Raw genomic sequence first — 14,601 nt, forward strand, 5'->3', positions numbered from 1 at the left:
GAACACTGTAGGGAAAAATGGAATTCAGTTTAGACAGAAGAAGAGAATGGTTTATGGTGCCAAAGGCTTTAGAAAAATAAAGTAGAAAAATAATAGTAATTTTACCTTGATCCATAGCCACCTGAGCAGAAGTTTTTTCTAAAAAAGCCGAATTCATAGAGAATCCAGGACAAAAGCCAGATTGAATACGTACAAGTAAGGAGGATTCTAAGTAATTGGAGAATTTAGAGTTAACTAATTTTTCAGTTTAGGTTTAGCTTATTACGTTAAATATTGTAAGAGGAAGGATTAGAGCCATTATTTAGGGACCAAAGAAATGCTTCCATGATTTTGGAAAAAGGTAATTTTGTAAGGAAAGGTTACAAATATAAAGGTGTACAGGAAGGTTGGTTGGAAGACAGGTCTTGATATATTTTATTGGTATCCCATCTGGACCAATTGCTCATGATGGTATCTATTTATGTATTAGATGTCAGCAAAGTAAAATCAATGAGGATCATCTGGAGGACAGCTAGAACGGGATATTGTGTTATGAAGGCCAAAGGAATGTGAAGAGTGAACAAAATGGGCATTAAACTTGTCTGGAGATGCTGGGAAAATTGGAGATGCTTGGGATGACTTACAGAGAGTTTCCATAGAAGATTCTACTTGGATTTGGGGTTAAGAGCAAAAGAAAAGGCAAGCAAATAATGAGACTGAGCCAATCGAAGCTTAGGCCAGATTCCCAAGATGAGTGTAGACTTCACGATCATCAGAATGACCTTTGCATCTGGTGTTTCTCTTTTCACAAAATTTTAGACAGGTTATTTTGTGGGATGATGCAATAGATCTGAAACTCAAAGAGCCTTTAGAAAGAAAAGAGCTTGCCTCGATAACCTCATGTTATTAAACTACTAAATCTTTTTGCTATTTTTGTTATTGCTATTTACGTAATGCGAGTGAGTCTATTTATTAACGTGAATGTATAGTGTAAGAGGACTGATGGTGGAATATTGAGTACCAGATGTGTCCCACCTAATCGAAGGGTGCAATTCCTTAGCTCCATGCAGAGAGCGCGCAGGAATGCTAATTTGAGAATTGTGCTTGAGAACGACAGGGAGTATTCGGGTCCCCTGTTCCAATTCTTGGAGGAAACAAGTTGATCTTGTAATAATAAAAGTTGTGTATACCTGGCTTGTGTTGAGAGTGAATGTTTGATGTGAGAGGATCTATGGCGGAATATGGAGTACCCCAACGACCCTCAATTAGGTTAGTTGTGTAATATGTGTAAAGGGTGATCGAGAAATACCGAATACTCAACAACCCTAATTGAATGAACGGTACGTAAATAGGAGTGAATGTATTCTTGACCGCTCCAGACGACTTCAACAAATTATTTATTTATTATACATACAGAAGTACTAAAACAAAATACAAAAAAGAAAAGAGTTGCTGGTGATAAATTTTGGAAAAATTTCTCGAGTTGAAAAAATCTATTTGTGAATTATTGGCATATTTCAATATTCTGTTAATTCCGGTGAACTTGAGAAAATCGGCTTTTAGGAAAGGAATGTGGAAAGTTTGGCAGGATCTAGTGGTATAATTTGGGACATTTTGAAACAGTTGCCTAAAATGAGAGCATGAGAATTAATAATAAAATAAATAAAATTATGAAACAACAGTTCACTAAAAAACACACATTACAAAATTACATGGAAAACAGTAACAGGTAATGGAACAAAATTAGTAGGTATTATTTGGAGGTCATGAGATGCGGTCTGGTGTGATGTAGGCTTTAGAAATACGTTTTCTTTATCGTGCCAACGTTTCGATCTTTACTGAGATCATCTTCATGATGTTTATAAACATTGTTTAAATTTTACAAATACATATAGGAAGTGAAAAAAAATTTATACAATGCTAGAAAATTTTAGATTTAAAATAATCACACATCTCCTTTCACCTCAAAGAAGCCGACTCCTCATATAAAAATGTCTTAGGAAGTGAAAAAAAGTCTATACAATGCTAGAAAATTTTAGAATAAAAAAATAAATGAATAAATTTATACAATGCTAGAAAATTTTAGATTAAAAAAAATGATTTTATACAATGCTAGAAAATTTTAGATTCAATCAAAGTATTTGTAGTACTCGCTCAAAGTGTTTGTTTTCTGCGTTTGTGTGCCATTCTTGTGTGTCGTGTTGAGAGTGCCAATGAGATACGAACATAAATATAAAACATCAATATCTCACTGGCACTCTAAACACGACAGACAAGAATGACACATCTACACGGAAAACAAGCACTTTGAGTGAGTACAAATAATTTGATTGAATCTAAAATTTTCTAGCATTGTATAAATTTTTTTTCACATCCTACTTGTATTTGTAAAATTTAAACAATGTTTATAAATCCCAGGCCCTGAAGATGATCTCAATAAAGATCGAAACGTTGGTACGATAAAGAAAATGTTTTTCTAAAACCTACGTCACACCAGCCCGCATTTCACAATCTCTGAATAATCATTTATCCTAATTCTTTTCTTATTTGCTGTTTTCCAATTTCTATTTGGTAAGTTAAATTCGATAATATTTAGTGGATCTTTTAGTGCATGATGAATTAAATTTCTTATTGTTACTAATTTGTTATTGTATATTTCAGAACCCAATTTTTACGGTTGAGTAAGTACACTCTGTTTCTAAAAGATTTATCCCACATTACCTTGCTTTCGGTACAAATTTTTCTTCCTAAAGTTTATTTCTAGTTTAAAAGTTAATATTACTTAAACAAAAAGAAAAAATCAATACTTGATACTTTTTTTTGGTAATTTTTGCACCATGTAAACTGTATTTTCTCTCTCCAATCAACTATAATCAGATGGTGTGTTTTGATTTGGAGAAAGAAGATGTGGCCAAATAACGCCGACAACATTTTGAGTTCCAAGATGAAATGGCGATCGGTTCTAAATTTGAGCTGGATGTACAGATTTGTGTATATTGTATGAATTTGTGTGTGTATATGTATTAATATTTTATTTATTATTTATTTTTTAATGGTTTTTATCTAGTTATAAATTGTGTAATTTTAAAATACAATGTTTTAAATAAAATATAATTAGTAGTGTATAAAATAATCATCTGTATTATTCGTTTTAATACACAATGCTAAAAAAAAATTTAAAATTTCATCTTAGTCAATTGTTCAACACTTTAACAGTAAGTTGCACCTGAATCGGCACTGGTTGAAATATTGACCACCTAAAATTTTGGGTCAATTTTTATTCAAGATAAAACTATTTTTTATCTTATTGAAATAGTTTTAAGGCACAAAATATTTAAGAATTTTTTTTAAATTTAACAACAGTGTTGCCTTATAAAGGATATGATCAATAGTTTGAGAGTTGTTACCTATTATCTTCTATAAATTTTCTAGCATTGTATAAATTTTTTTTTCACTTCCTAAGACATTTTTTTATGAGGAGTCGGCTTCTTTGAGGTGAAAGGAGATGTGTGATTATTTTAAATCTAAAATTTTCTAGCATTGTATAAATTTTTTTTTCACTTCCTACATGTATTTGTAAAATTTAAATAATGTTTATAAACATCATGTAGATGATCTCATTACAGATCGAAACGTTGGCACGATAAAGAAAACGTTTTTCTAAAACCTATGTCACGCCAGAGCTCATCTCACGACCTCCAAATAATCATTAACTAACGGTCACTAAACCCAACACATTAGTAGGTATTTTGTTTACCTGACATTTTTATTTTTATTTTTAAAAAATCTTGCTTATCCAATTTAACTAATTTGTAACGTCATGAACAGTTGCTCGCTTTTCGAGGTTTCCTCAGGTTTCCCTCGTTGTTCTGCTTTCAGTTTCATTCCGCTATCTTCATTCTTCTGATTGACATCGTCCAGGCGCCTTCGGCTGTTGACTTAAGAGAAAAAAAAGCACAAACCCCATCCTCACTCGTCAACGAAAATGTTCAGAAGGGCAATTAAAATTAAATCGAGCACTACATTAAAAGGATCCGCTAAGTGAGTAGTTTTTTATTTAAATATCATCCATGGACAGTGTCTTGGATGGCTTTAAGCCTAATCACGCCGGTGTGTACAAGGCCTAAAACGTCCAATTCTCCCGAATAAAAGATTGACATTTATTTTTTTCAATGGTGTTGAATAATCTAAACTGAGTATTAAATATATATTATTATAACTGAGTATTATAATCACGTCCTTGTCCATAATTAAAGGTCCGGGACAGAAAAAATATCCCACCCTTTTATTTAACTGCACAACACAATTGTGTGTTTCCCATTAAATTTTTGTTTAAACATAAATGACATTTTCAGTTAAATTTTGATTAATTTTTTTTACTAAATTACCAGTAAAATTTGAATTCCTGGAAATAATAGTAAATACAAAGTAAGTTAAAATGTAATAAGAAATAAAAGTAGCAGATACACTGAATAATTACTTGCTAATTGTTAACATTTTTATTTTTTGTTGCTTATTGGACATTTTTAAAGAAAAACGTAAGATATATCTAAATAAAAAATTAACTGATTAAAACAATTTTTTAATTTATTATTATTTCCTCATTCAACGTGCCATCAATTCTATGAGGTTTTGAATATTTTTATACTCTTCCAACAGTGCCATTCTTAATTCCTACAAATTCTCTGGCATCACTGGGCGACTTTTTACCCTCTTTGAAAACTTGATCCAAAGGTGTTCGATAGGGTTTAAGTCGTGACTGCATCCTGGCCATCGCAAACGTTGAATTGAAGCCCGTTCCATGTAGTGACCAATGATCCTAGCTGTGTGGTGCCTTGCATTGTCATGCATAAAAATAAAACTGTCGCCAATTAGTGGAATAGAAGAAACTTTTTCTGATGACGTATCTTCAATGTATCGCACAGCTGTTAGGGAACCCTATATGAAGAGAAATGCCTGCTTAAATGGTAACACCACCACCTCCATAGCTTCTCCGAGTGAAAATTTGGCGGACATATTTCACTCTCCTGTTCTTCTTCAAACCCTCTCTTGGCCATCAGACTTCAAATAAAACTTTGACTCGTCCAAAAACAATAATTCGATTTTATCCCTCCTGTGTTTTGAATATAATTTAATTATTTATGTGGTGTTTAGTGACCTTAGTTAATGATTATTTGAAGATCGTGAGATGCAGTCTGGTGTTGTAGGTTTTAAAACAACATTTTCTTTGTTGTGCCAACGTTTCGATCTTTATTGAGATCATCTTCAGGCTCAATGTGTTTGTTTTCTGTGTAGGTATGTGATACACAAGAATGACACATCTACACAGAAAACAAACACTTTGAGCCCTGAAGATGATGTCAATAAAGATCAAAACATTGGCACGATAAAGGAAATGTTTTTCTAAAACCTACGTCACACCAGACAGCATCTCACTATCTTCAAATAATCAAATTTAACTATTATTGTTTACATAGACAGAAAAAGGATTAGTTAAGGTGTTTTTATTTGTCTGTTTTCTTTGTGATCTCATATTTTTATATTAATATATGATTGTTAATTTCAAATTGAAGAAAAAATTGACCATTTTTGAGATTTTGGTCCATTCTTGCTCAGACCAATTGATGTGATTTCTTGCGAAACAACTGAACCGTTTTGTGCCTTGTCAGAAGTTCTGGTTCAGTGGCAGGCCTTCTCACACATAATCAAGCTTCTGAAAGTCATCGCATTATAGCGCGTAAACTGACATTAACATTTCTAACTTGTTGAAGTTGTCACTTGATCTCAACAACAGTAGAATGTCAATTACGGAGTACATTTGAAACAATAAAACGATCATCTCTCTGAGATGTGACACAATGTAGACCTGATCTATGCCTTCTTGAGTAACCTCTGGTATCTTGGTAGCAATAGAAGACCCTTCGGACTGTTTTTTTCTGGGAATGCTAAGCACCCTGGTCATCTATGCTTGACTTATATCTTCCAACAACGCTATGATTCTAGCCGTATCATATCACTTAAAACCATTTGAAACTTAAAAATGGTACAACTTAAAAACATCAAACCACTGGAATGTTAGAAAGAAGCTTTACAAACAAAACAAAAAAAAATGACTATTCACAGATTTATTTACAAAATAATGACCAAAATACATTTAAAATGAGCCAGAGTTATTTATGATTTTTAATAAATAATGAAATCAATAAAATTTAACATATCCCAAAATATTAGTGAGGGCTATCTTTTTGTTTCAGACCTTATAGTTAACCCTCACTTTGCCCAGTTTGTTTTACAGTTGATTACTACACACTGGGGTTTCCAACACCCCACTCCATTGAAATGTTAATTTCTCAATATCTCCTTGATATAGTTGAACTCATTTTGTTTCCAGATTTATATTTAAGACTCTGAGGTGTAAGGATAGCGTTATCCTGGTGAAAAATAATCACATTGCCGTTCCGGTAATTATTGGCTTTAATTGCTCTGAATATGTGCAGTCCAATTAACTAACGCTAGAATTAACGGTTAGCATTTCTTTTAATTTTCTGTTAAAGAACGATGCATTCTGAATTCCGTTAACATTGGACTTATAGCCAAAAAATGAATCGCATCCTCTTTTGCCCCCTAAGCTCATAGCTTGAGCATAGCTCAATCCTCCTTTCAACCCATGGGGTGGAAATTTAGGTCAAGTCACCCCTCATTTTAAACAGCCAACACAGATCCCTCAAATAAATCGGCAGTTTATTCATGAATGAAAATCATATACATTCAATGTCCAACTGCTTGTAGAAGGTGAACTTACTTGATACTCTATTTGTCTTTCGCCAAAGACTCTTTCCCCTTCTTTTGTTATTCTTTTTAATATTAATTTGGATTGTTGGCTTTTCCAGAGTGATACATCATCTAAGGAAGGACAGACATCGCAATGGTATTTTTCAAAAAGATACAACCAACTTTTACATTATCATCCAACATAGTTATTGTTAAAGTTTAACTACAGTTATATTTTAAAGACTTCAATTATTGAAATCATACGATAAAAGGTTTAGTATAAATTAAATCCTGCAAAAAAGCAGGAGAAATTAGCATCCGACTACCTGTTGGGTGTTGTGGATGGGTCAGACAATACTCATTTCAAACTATTTTACAATAGTCCAAGGGTGGTGCTGAGATCCAGAAATGCTAGCGTGGCAAGAAGAATCAAACATCATAACGACTCTGTCACAGTCCTCTTTATAAAAAGATATGGGTTTTAATTAATTGGGAAGTAATCAAAAATTATACTTGAGTATTAAAAAGAAAAAAGTATAGATGATATAGATGAAGTGTCATTTAGCCGTTAGAACTGTCCCATTTCAATTATTATCAATATTTTATAATTATGTTGGTACTATTTATTTTATTAATTATTTAGATATAAAATATTAAAATTGATACTGGGTGGTGGTCGGTGAATTCATGTTAAACTGGCACTGGGCCACATATTGGGTCCATCTTCACTCACAGGCTTGTTGAACTGCTCAAACATGTTTCGGCATTACACCTCAAACACATTTGAGTTGTTCCACAAACCTGCAAGTGAATATGGGCCCAATAAGTGACCCAGTGACAGTTGAGCATACAAAACGGTTAAAATAAAGCATAACGTTAATATTTTATTTATTGTTGGTTGTTTCAGATTGGGATAATTTATAGTATTTTGTTGTAATGCCTTTTATTTCTTTTAATTTTCAGGAAGCGGCTGGTTCAGCAAGTTCTAGGAAAGTTCCCAAACATGACAGAAGATGATTTTTATTCCATCTTTCCTAGAAAGGATAACATACTAGAAGTGAAAATATGTTCGAACAGTAAATTTTATATGGTTTATTCGGTTCAAAATATCCCTCTACTTATAGAGAATGAGAAATCATATATTCCTACTGTTTTTCTTTTATGGCAACACCCATCCTTTGTCAAGACTGTTACCACACATGAGCCTGTCATTGATAAGCTGATTAATGGCGCTGACTTAATGATACCTGGATTGAAATTTCAAGATGAAGATGAATGCTATCCGTCTTTCGAAAAGGATGAAGTTGTATCTATTGCCATACAGAGTAATTTTGCATCCTTAGCTGTAGGAACCACTGCCATTTCTAGCGAAAGCATCAATTCCAACAATGCTCATGGAAAAGCCGTGTTGATAATGCACACCATTAACGATGAGTTATATAAATTGGCACAACATCCTCCAGAAAAACCTATTATTACTAGCGATATTTTATCTAAAAAGAGTGACGAAAATGCTGAAACTAGTAAATCACAAGAAGAATGTACTACCAATACAGTTGAAGCAGAATCTGAAATTGAACCTGTTAAGAGTGAGGAAGTTACCGATCAAAACATCGATTACAATTATATACTTAAAAAATATTTTTTGGTTGGGTTGCTCAATTTACCAAAAGATTCACTGCCTATTTTGACAAGTATCTTTTATAAAACTAAATTTCTTTCCGCTCTGCCAGAAGATGTTAATTTCGACATTAAAAAAACCTCATACAAAAAATTATCAGGTTTTGTAAAAAACTTGGCAAACAATTTAATTATAGGCATGGAAGAGGTGCAAGGAGTCCAAAAGATCATCTCAGTAGATTATTCTCATCCAGAATTTGTAGAGTTTATACAATTCAAAGAGTCTGGACAAAGTAAACAGCCTCAAAAAAAGCAAAAAGTTTTAATCGAAGAGATGTATAGGATCACAAGTGGTGGTCTGCAAATTCTGGGACATTACAACTATAAGTATGATTATATTTGAAAACATTGAAATATATAAACTAAGAATCAAATTATAATTTCTTTGTTTCGTTTAGAAAAGGTGATCTTATTACACCAGGAGATGTCCGTACACATGTGATGGAATATGTAAAGAAAAAACAAGTAGAACCTAGCCCAGTCAAAGGGTAAGTGCAAATATGTAATCACTGTTCTCTAGTAAAACATTTATTACATTGCAATTACATTTTTATTATCATTTTATTATGTAATATACATGCCGATTTGAATCTAAATAAAAAGTTGTGTCACAAATTCAAAGATCATAGGGTAGACTAGTGATTCCCAAATTGTGCGCCGCAGCTCCCCAGGGCACCATGGCTGCGTTTGAAGGGCACCGTGAAAAATTTCTGTACAAAATATCATTAATTTTGTATTTGTAAAAAACCTATAACCCCCTCCCCCCCATTATAAAATCCTAAAACTTAAGACCCTGGTGGCCATCCAATCTCAATATGGATTTTAACAAGACAGCTGCAATTGTGTATTTTATATTACTGCCCAAAAAAAAAAAAATTTGTTATTAAGAGCGTAATCGCTTTTCAAAAGGCAAGTTTTGCAATTTCACAAGAAAGGAATTTTGATTATTTATTAAATAAAATTGCTAGCAAAATAAGAGGTTTAGATATATCAGTTCATTTCTCAATCAGAAATGGATTACTAAGGTCACACTGAGATAAACCATTGCTTTGATTTGTGGTGCCGCGGAAAAATTCTGATATTTTAAGGCCACCGGAAAAAGAAAAAGTTTGGGAACCGTTGTATTAGACACAACTATTTCATTTCAAAAATTCAAACGGCGTGTGGCAAAAACTATTGAAGGGAGTTTTTACACTTGTTTAAAACAAAATAACTAACCAGTATGTGGGTTTATTGCTTTGTACTGTATTTAACAAACTATGATTGCGATTATTTTTTGCAAATTCTTATCGTAACACTTTTTAAATATTATTAATTACTATTTCTGCAGAATAGAAATAAGAGGATGGTGTAATGGTTGTTTAGTTGTGATATTTCCTCCTGTGGTCTATGTGGTGATAAACCTATAGTTTCATAGTTATCATCTTGGTCTACCTATCCTCGCTGATTTTGGTCAGACGCATTTCGCCATCTTCAGTGTAGAGTTTGGGTGAGTACTGTGGAGTGAATTTTTTAGTTACTAGGTCATGGAAGCTGGGGGGAGGTCAGTATTGTGATTGACGGTAGTCGCGATTCTTTTGATTGTTCTAGTTAGTCTTTTTGATTTGTGTAATGTTTAAAAAGGTTTAAACCATGTTTCTGAGTTATTGTTCATGTTTCGTTGTGTAGTTGTTTCATATTTTTTTTAATTGTTGATAGTTTTCTATTGGGTGAGTTGTTTAATTTGATTTTCCCTCGTAGTCCTAAAATGATTTGATGTATTCTTTGTATCTGCCTTTTGTTTTTCATCCTATCTATCTGATGTACTTGTCTCTTCAATCGCTTGTTAGTGTGTATATTCCATTTTTTTGTAGTGGGTCGGTCTTGTCGATTTTCCTATTTTATTTGTGGTTTGCGGTGCTGTTTTTATGCCTAATTAGTTGAATAAGTTTATACATTTTTTCACAGTGTAAGTGAATGCGATACATTTCATGTCTGTTTTTGTGGCGTTGTTTTGTTTGTTTATTTTGTTGATTGTGTTTCAGTTGCAGCCATTATTGTGTGTTATGGTTTGTATTCTTTTTAATTCGTTTTCATACTTGTCTTTGATTTGGGATTGATTTTGGTCTGGCTGTCATGTATTTCAGTGTTGCCATTTTGTGTTGGTGTGGGTGGTTTGAGTTGGGTTATATGATGTCAGTTGCTGTCGGTTTTATGTATATGTCAAATTGTAGTTTGTCATCTGTTTTTGTGATTGTTAAGTGTTGGAAGTTTGTACTGTTATTTATTTCTATTTATGCAGTATATAATATAAAATAAATGTATAAATATAATAAATTCAACACTAAAAAAACTCATAAATACACAAATTAACAATAACTCATGAACAACATTTACACATTTAAAACTTAACACAAATTAAAAAGGAAAAGGACTGAAGATCAAAAAATCAATCAAACGATAAAAAACTGACTTAATCCATCAAACACACTGGCAAACAATATTAATATTGACACATTCCCCCTACTATCCATGATGTTATAACTTAAAAAATTCACTCTAAAGAAATCACCCAAACTCAACGCTGAAGATGGCGCAATGCCAAAATGCGTCTGACTGACAAAAATCAGCAAAGATAGGTAGGCCAAGATAATAGGTAACAACTCTCAAACTATTGATCATATCCTTTATAAGGCAACACTGTTGTTAAATTTAAAAAAAATTCTTAAATATTTTGTGCCTTAAAACTATTTCAATAAGATAAAAAATAGTTTTATCTTGAATAAAAATTGACCCAAAATTTTAGGTGGTCAATATTTCAACCAGTGCCGATTCAGGTGCAACTTACTGTTAAAGTGTTGAACAATTGACTAAGATGAAATTTTAAATTTTTTTTTAGCATTGTGTATTAAAACGAATAATACAGATGATTATTTTATACACTACTAATTATATTTTATTTAAAACATTGTATTTTAAAATTACACAATTTATAACTAGATAAAAACCATTAAAAAATAAATAATAAATAAAATATTAATACATATACACACACAAATTCATACAATATACACAAATCTGTACATCCAGCTCAAATTTAGAACCGATCGCCATTTCATCTTGGAACTCAAAATGTTGTCGGCGTTATTTGGCCACATCTTCTTTCTCCAAATCAAAACACACCATCTGATTATAGTTGATTGGAGAGAGAAAATACAGTTTACATGGTGCAAAAATTACCAAAAAAAAGTATCAAGTATTGATTTTTTCTTTTTGTTTAAGTAATATTAACTTTTAAACTAGAAATAAACTTTAGGAAGAAAAATTTGTACCGAAAGCAAGGTAATGTGGGATAAATCTTTTAGAAACAGAGTGTACTTACTCAACCGTAAAAATTGGGTTCTGAAATATACAATAACAAATTAGTAACAATAAGAAATTTAATTCATCATGCACTAAAAGATCCACTAAATATTATCGAATTTAACTTACCAAATAGAAATTGGAAAACAGCAAATAAGAAAAGAATTAGGATAAATGATTATTCAGAGATTGTGAAATGCGGGCTGGTGTGACGTAGGTTTTAGAAAAACATTTTCTTTATCGTACCAACGTTTCGATCTTTATTGAGATCATCTTCAGGGCCTGGGATTTATAAACATTGTTTAAATTTTACAAATACATGTAGGNTCGACAGATTATGGAGGTGACTCTCATTCAGCAGGCAGGAGGTAGCTGATAGAAATCATCGTAAGGAAAGTTAAAGTAGTGAAAATAGTTTATCACGCACCTTACTGCGCCGGCTCAGATCCCCACCTCCAACACCGAGATAATCTCCGATAAGAGGATAAGCGATAACCCAGACCTCCTGATCCAGTAAATTATAGAAAAAGATTGGTTTTTTCTTTCTCTACCTGTAGCAAATTCACTGCACCGAGGTCCTTTTTCTCACAGACTATCAGCACAGAATCGACACGTTCACAAGGTTGTCCAAAAATTTGAATACAACTCCTACTTTTGATCGCTTAAATGTGGCTCAATAACAGAGACGATGTGTCTCTCACCGTGTCTCAATCCAAACTCCACAATGTTTATAAATCCCAGGCCCTGAAGATGATCTCAATAAAGATCGAAACGTTGGCACGATAAAGAAAATGTTTTTCTAAAACCATGACGTAGGTGATCTCATGATCTCCGCGAATAATCATTAACTAACGGTCTCTAAACACCACATATTAGGATAAATAATTTACAATTTGCCAAGTAGGCAGTTTGACAAAGACAGGGTTCTGAATGGGCAGTGGTCGAACCAATAACCCATACTTCACCCCTTCACGTTGACATCGCTAGGATATTTTTCCTAACCGTCCACTACATTGTGAAACGTACTGGACTCCTCAGGCGATTATTCCCGCGCAATCCTTAGTGGTCGATTTGTTGACCAGTGCCCTGTAAGAGGGTTTGGTCAATGTTTAGTGATCATATATTGCTGCGCAATCAGAGCTGCACAAAGTATAAATTATATAAACTATTTTAGAATATTGTATCACATTCCATCAAGAAATTATTTTGAAAAAAGTGGTACACTGTTTTAAATAAAACCGCTGCATTTATGTATCGTTCATTATCCGTTTTGTTAATTTTTTGTGCCAACGTCCCCAGTTGTTCATACTTGCATGATTGTAACTATATTTCATGATTTAAACTCATGATGAAACTTCAAAATATATTTGTTTGTTATATTTTCAAAATAGATTTGTTGTTTAAAAGTTATATTTATACATTGGTGAAATCACAAAAAATTATTGCAAATAGTGGTTTTAAGTTATGTACCAAAATAATATACAATTTACTATATTGTTTTTTTTTTGTTTTGTTTTTTTTAGTTCGTGCAACAGCTAGATGTAAGTTAAATAATTTCATACATTTTTTTTCAGCTGTGTTTTTCTTGATGATGAACTAGTTTCTATTTTGAAAACAAAAGAGCGGCAGATTACATGGAAAGAACTTTTTGACAAATTTTTTCATTTATTAAGTGTTGTTTCTATTGTAACACTACCCAATGGGCAACAAGTAAAACAGAACTCCAAACTGCACCCAATAGACATCAAAGTTGCAAGTCGCTGTAATAATAAAAAGGTATTGTATTAAACACCCTACTAGAGAGATCATTGCTTCCCAACCAACGGACAGGGTATGGCTCCAGGGGCTTACAACAGTTCAAAGCTCTAACCCATGCAAAATAAAATTAGCCTAAAACTACCATTTATAATACAATAGTACGAACAAATACATTCACACTTATGTATATTGCACTCATTCTGGTTGGTCGGTGGAGAATTTTCATAAATATCACACTATTGATAAACACTCTACTGGAGGGGCGATGGTGGTGTTCTATTTCACCATCAGCCCCTCACCACTCACAATAAAAAATTCACATACCCAGGCAAAACTGATCTATATACAATTTTAAAAAAACCTCGTCCTCTAAAAAGTAGAGAAGGAGACCCAGAAACTCGTTAGTGTGCTCGAGAACCAAGAATCTGCCAGCATGCCTACACATTTTTGCGTAATTTTCCCTCGCGAAGAAGGTTTCTAACAATAAAACTTTATTACTAGACTAGTATGTACACAGTTATACCTTGTATATTTGCAACACGTTTTTTAATAAATAATTTCAATAAACAACTTTTGTCTTAATTCAAAAAGTAAAACTTTGTGACATTGCAACGCTAAAATTAAATAGCTGATTATTTCCTAATTTCAGGTAACAATTGTGTCAAACTTGCAAACGTTTGGCATAGACGTTAAGGATTTTGCCCATGACTGCCAACTTGCTGTTGCTGCTAGTGCCACTGTCAATGAACTCCCTGGCCATCAAAAGGATTTACAATGCCAAATACAAGGAAACCATGCTATTATGATCCGCAAAGTCTTACTTGGTATAAAATGCCCATATCAAAAAATATATATTCTATAGATATTGTAATTCTGTTTCGTTCCAGAAAAATATGGGGTCCCTACAAAATATATTATTGGAGGAGAAGAAAAAGCAAAGAAAAATTAATGAATTAATAATACTTATTTAATATCCTACAGTCATTTAACTGTACTCCAACAAGATATTTCATTCGTTTATCATTCAAAGATGTCATTCATTAAAAAAAACTATTTTCCTTGAATGTTGTA

At 32.6% G+C, this 14,601-nt stretch overlaps 1 protein-coding gene and 1 long non-coding RNA gene across 2 annotated transcripts; both read left to right on the forward strand.

Annotated features, from left to right (window-relative positions):
• The first annotated feature begins 338 nt into the window (after window positions 1-338).
• On the forward strand, window positions 339-537 carry LOC106664708. The gene is made up of 2 exons (XR_001340217.2): window positions 339-401; window positions 470-537. It is a non-coding gene; the product is annotated as an uncharacterized LOC106664708 (long non-coding RNA).
• A 3,316-nt stretch (window positions 538-3,853) lies between these two features.
• On the forward strand, window positions 3,854-14,601 carry LOC106664760 (eukaryotic translation initiation factor 2D). Its single transcript, XM_014390744.2, has 6 exons — window positions 3,854-4,020; window positions 7,714-8,757; window positions 8,829-8,918; window positions 13,347-13,548; window positions 14,180-14,354; window positions 14,418-14,601. Exons 1-6 carry the CDS (start codon window positions 3,965-3,967, stop codon window positions 14,477-14,479), a joined length of 1,629 nt encoding a protein of 542 aa, XP_014246230.1. The 5' UTR covers window positions 3,854-3,964; the 3' UTR covers window positions 14,480-14,601.

This window comes from Cimex lectularius, unplaced genomic scaffold, assembly GCF_000648675.2.
Source record: "Cimex lectularius strain Harlan isolate CLEC.00 unplaced genomic scaffold, Clec_2.1 scaffold154, whole genome shotgun sequence".
Taxonomy (NCBI): Eukaryota; Metazoa; Arthropoda; class Insecta; order Hemiptera; family Cimicidae; genus Cimex; species Cimex lectularius.

Coding starts and splice junctions, on each gene's coding strand:
- LOC106664760 (XM_014390744.2), top strand. CDS start 3,965: ATGTTCAGAAGGGCAATTAAAATTAAATCGAGCACTACATTAAAAGGA. Junction 8,758..8,828: donor CTGGGACATTACAACTATAA/GTATGATTATAT, acceptor TGTTTCGTTTAG/AAAAGGTGATCTTATTACAC. Junction 14,355..14,417: donor GATCCGCAAAGTCTTACTTG/GTATAAAATGCC, acceptor GTTTCGTTCCAG/AAAAATATGGGGTCCCTACA.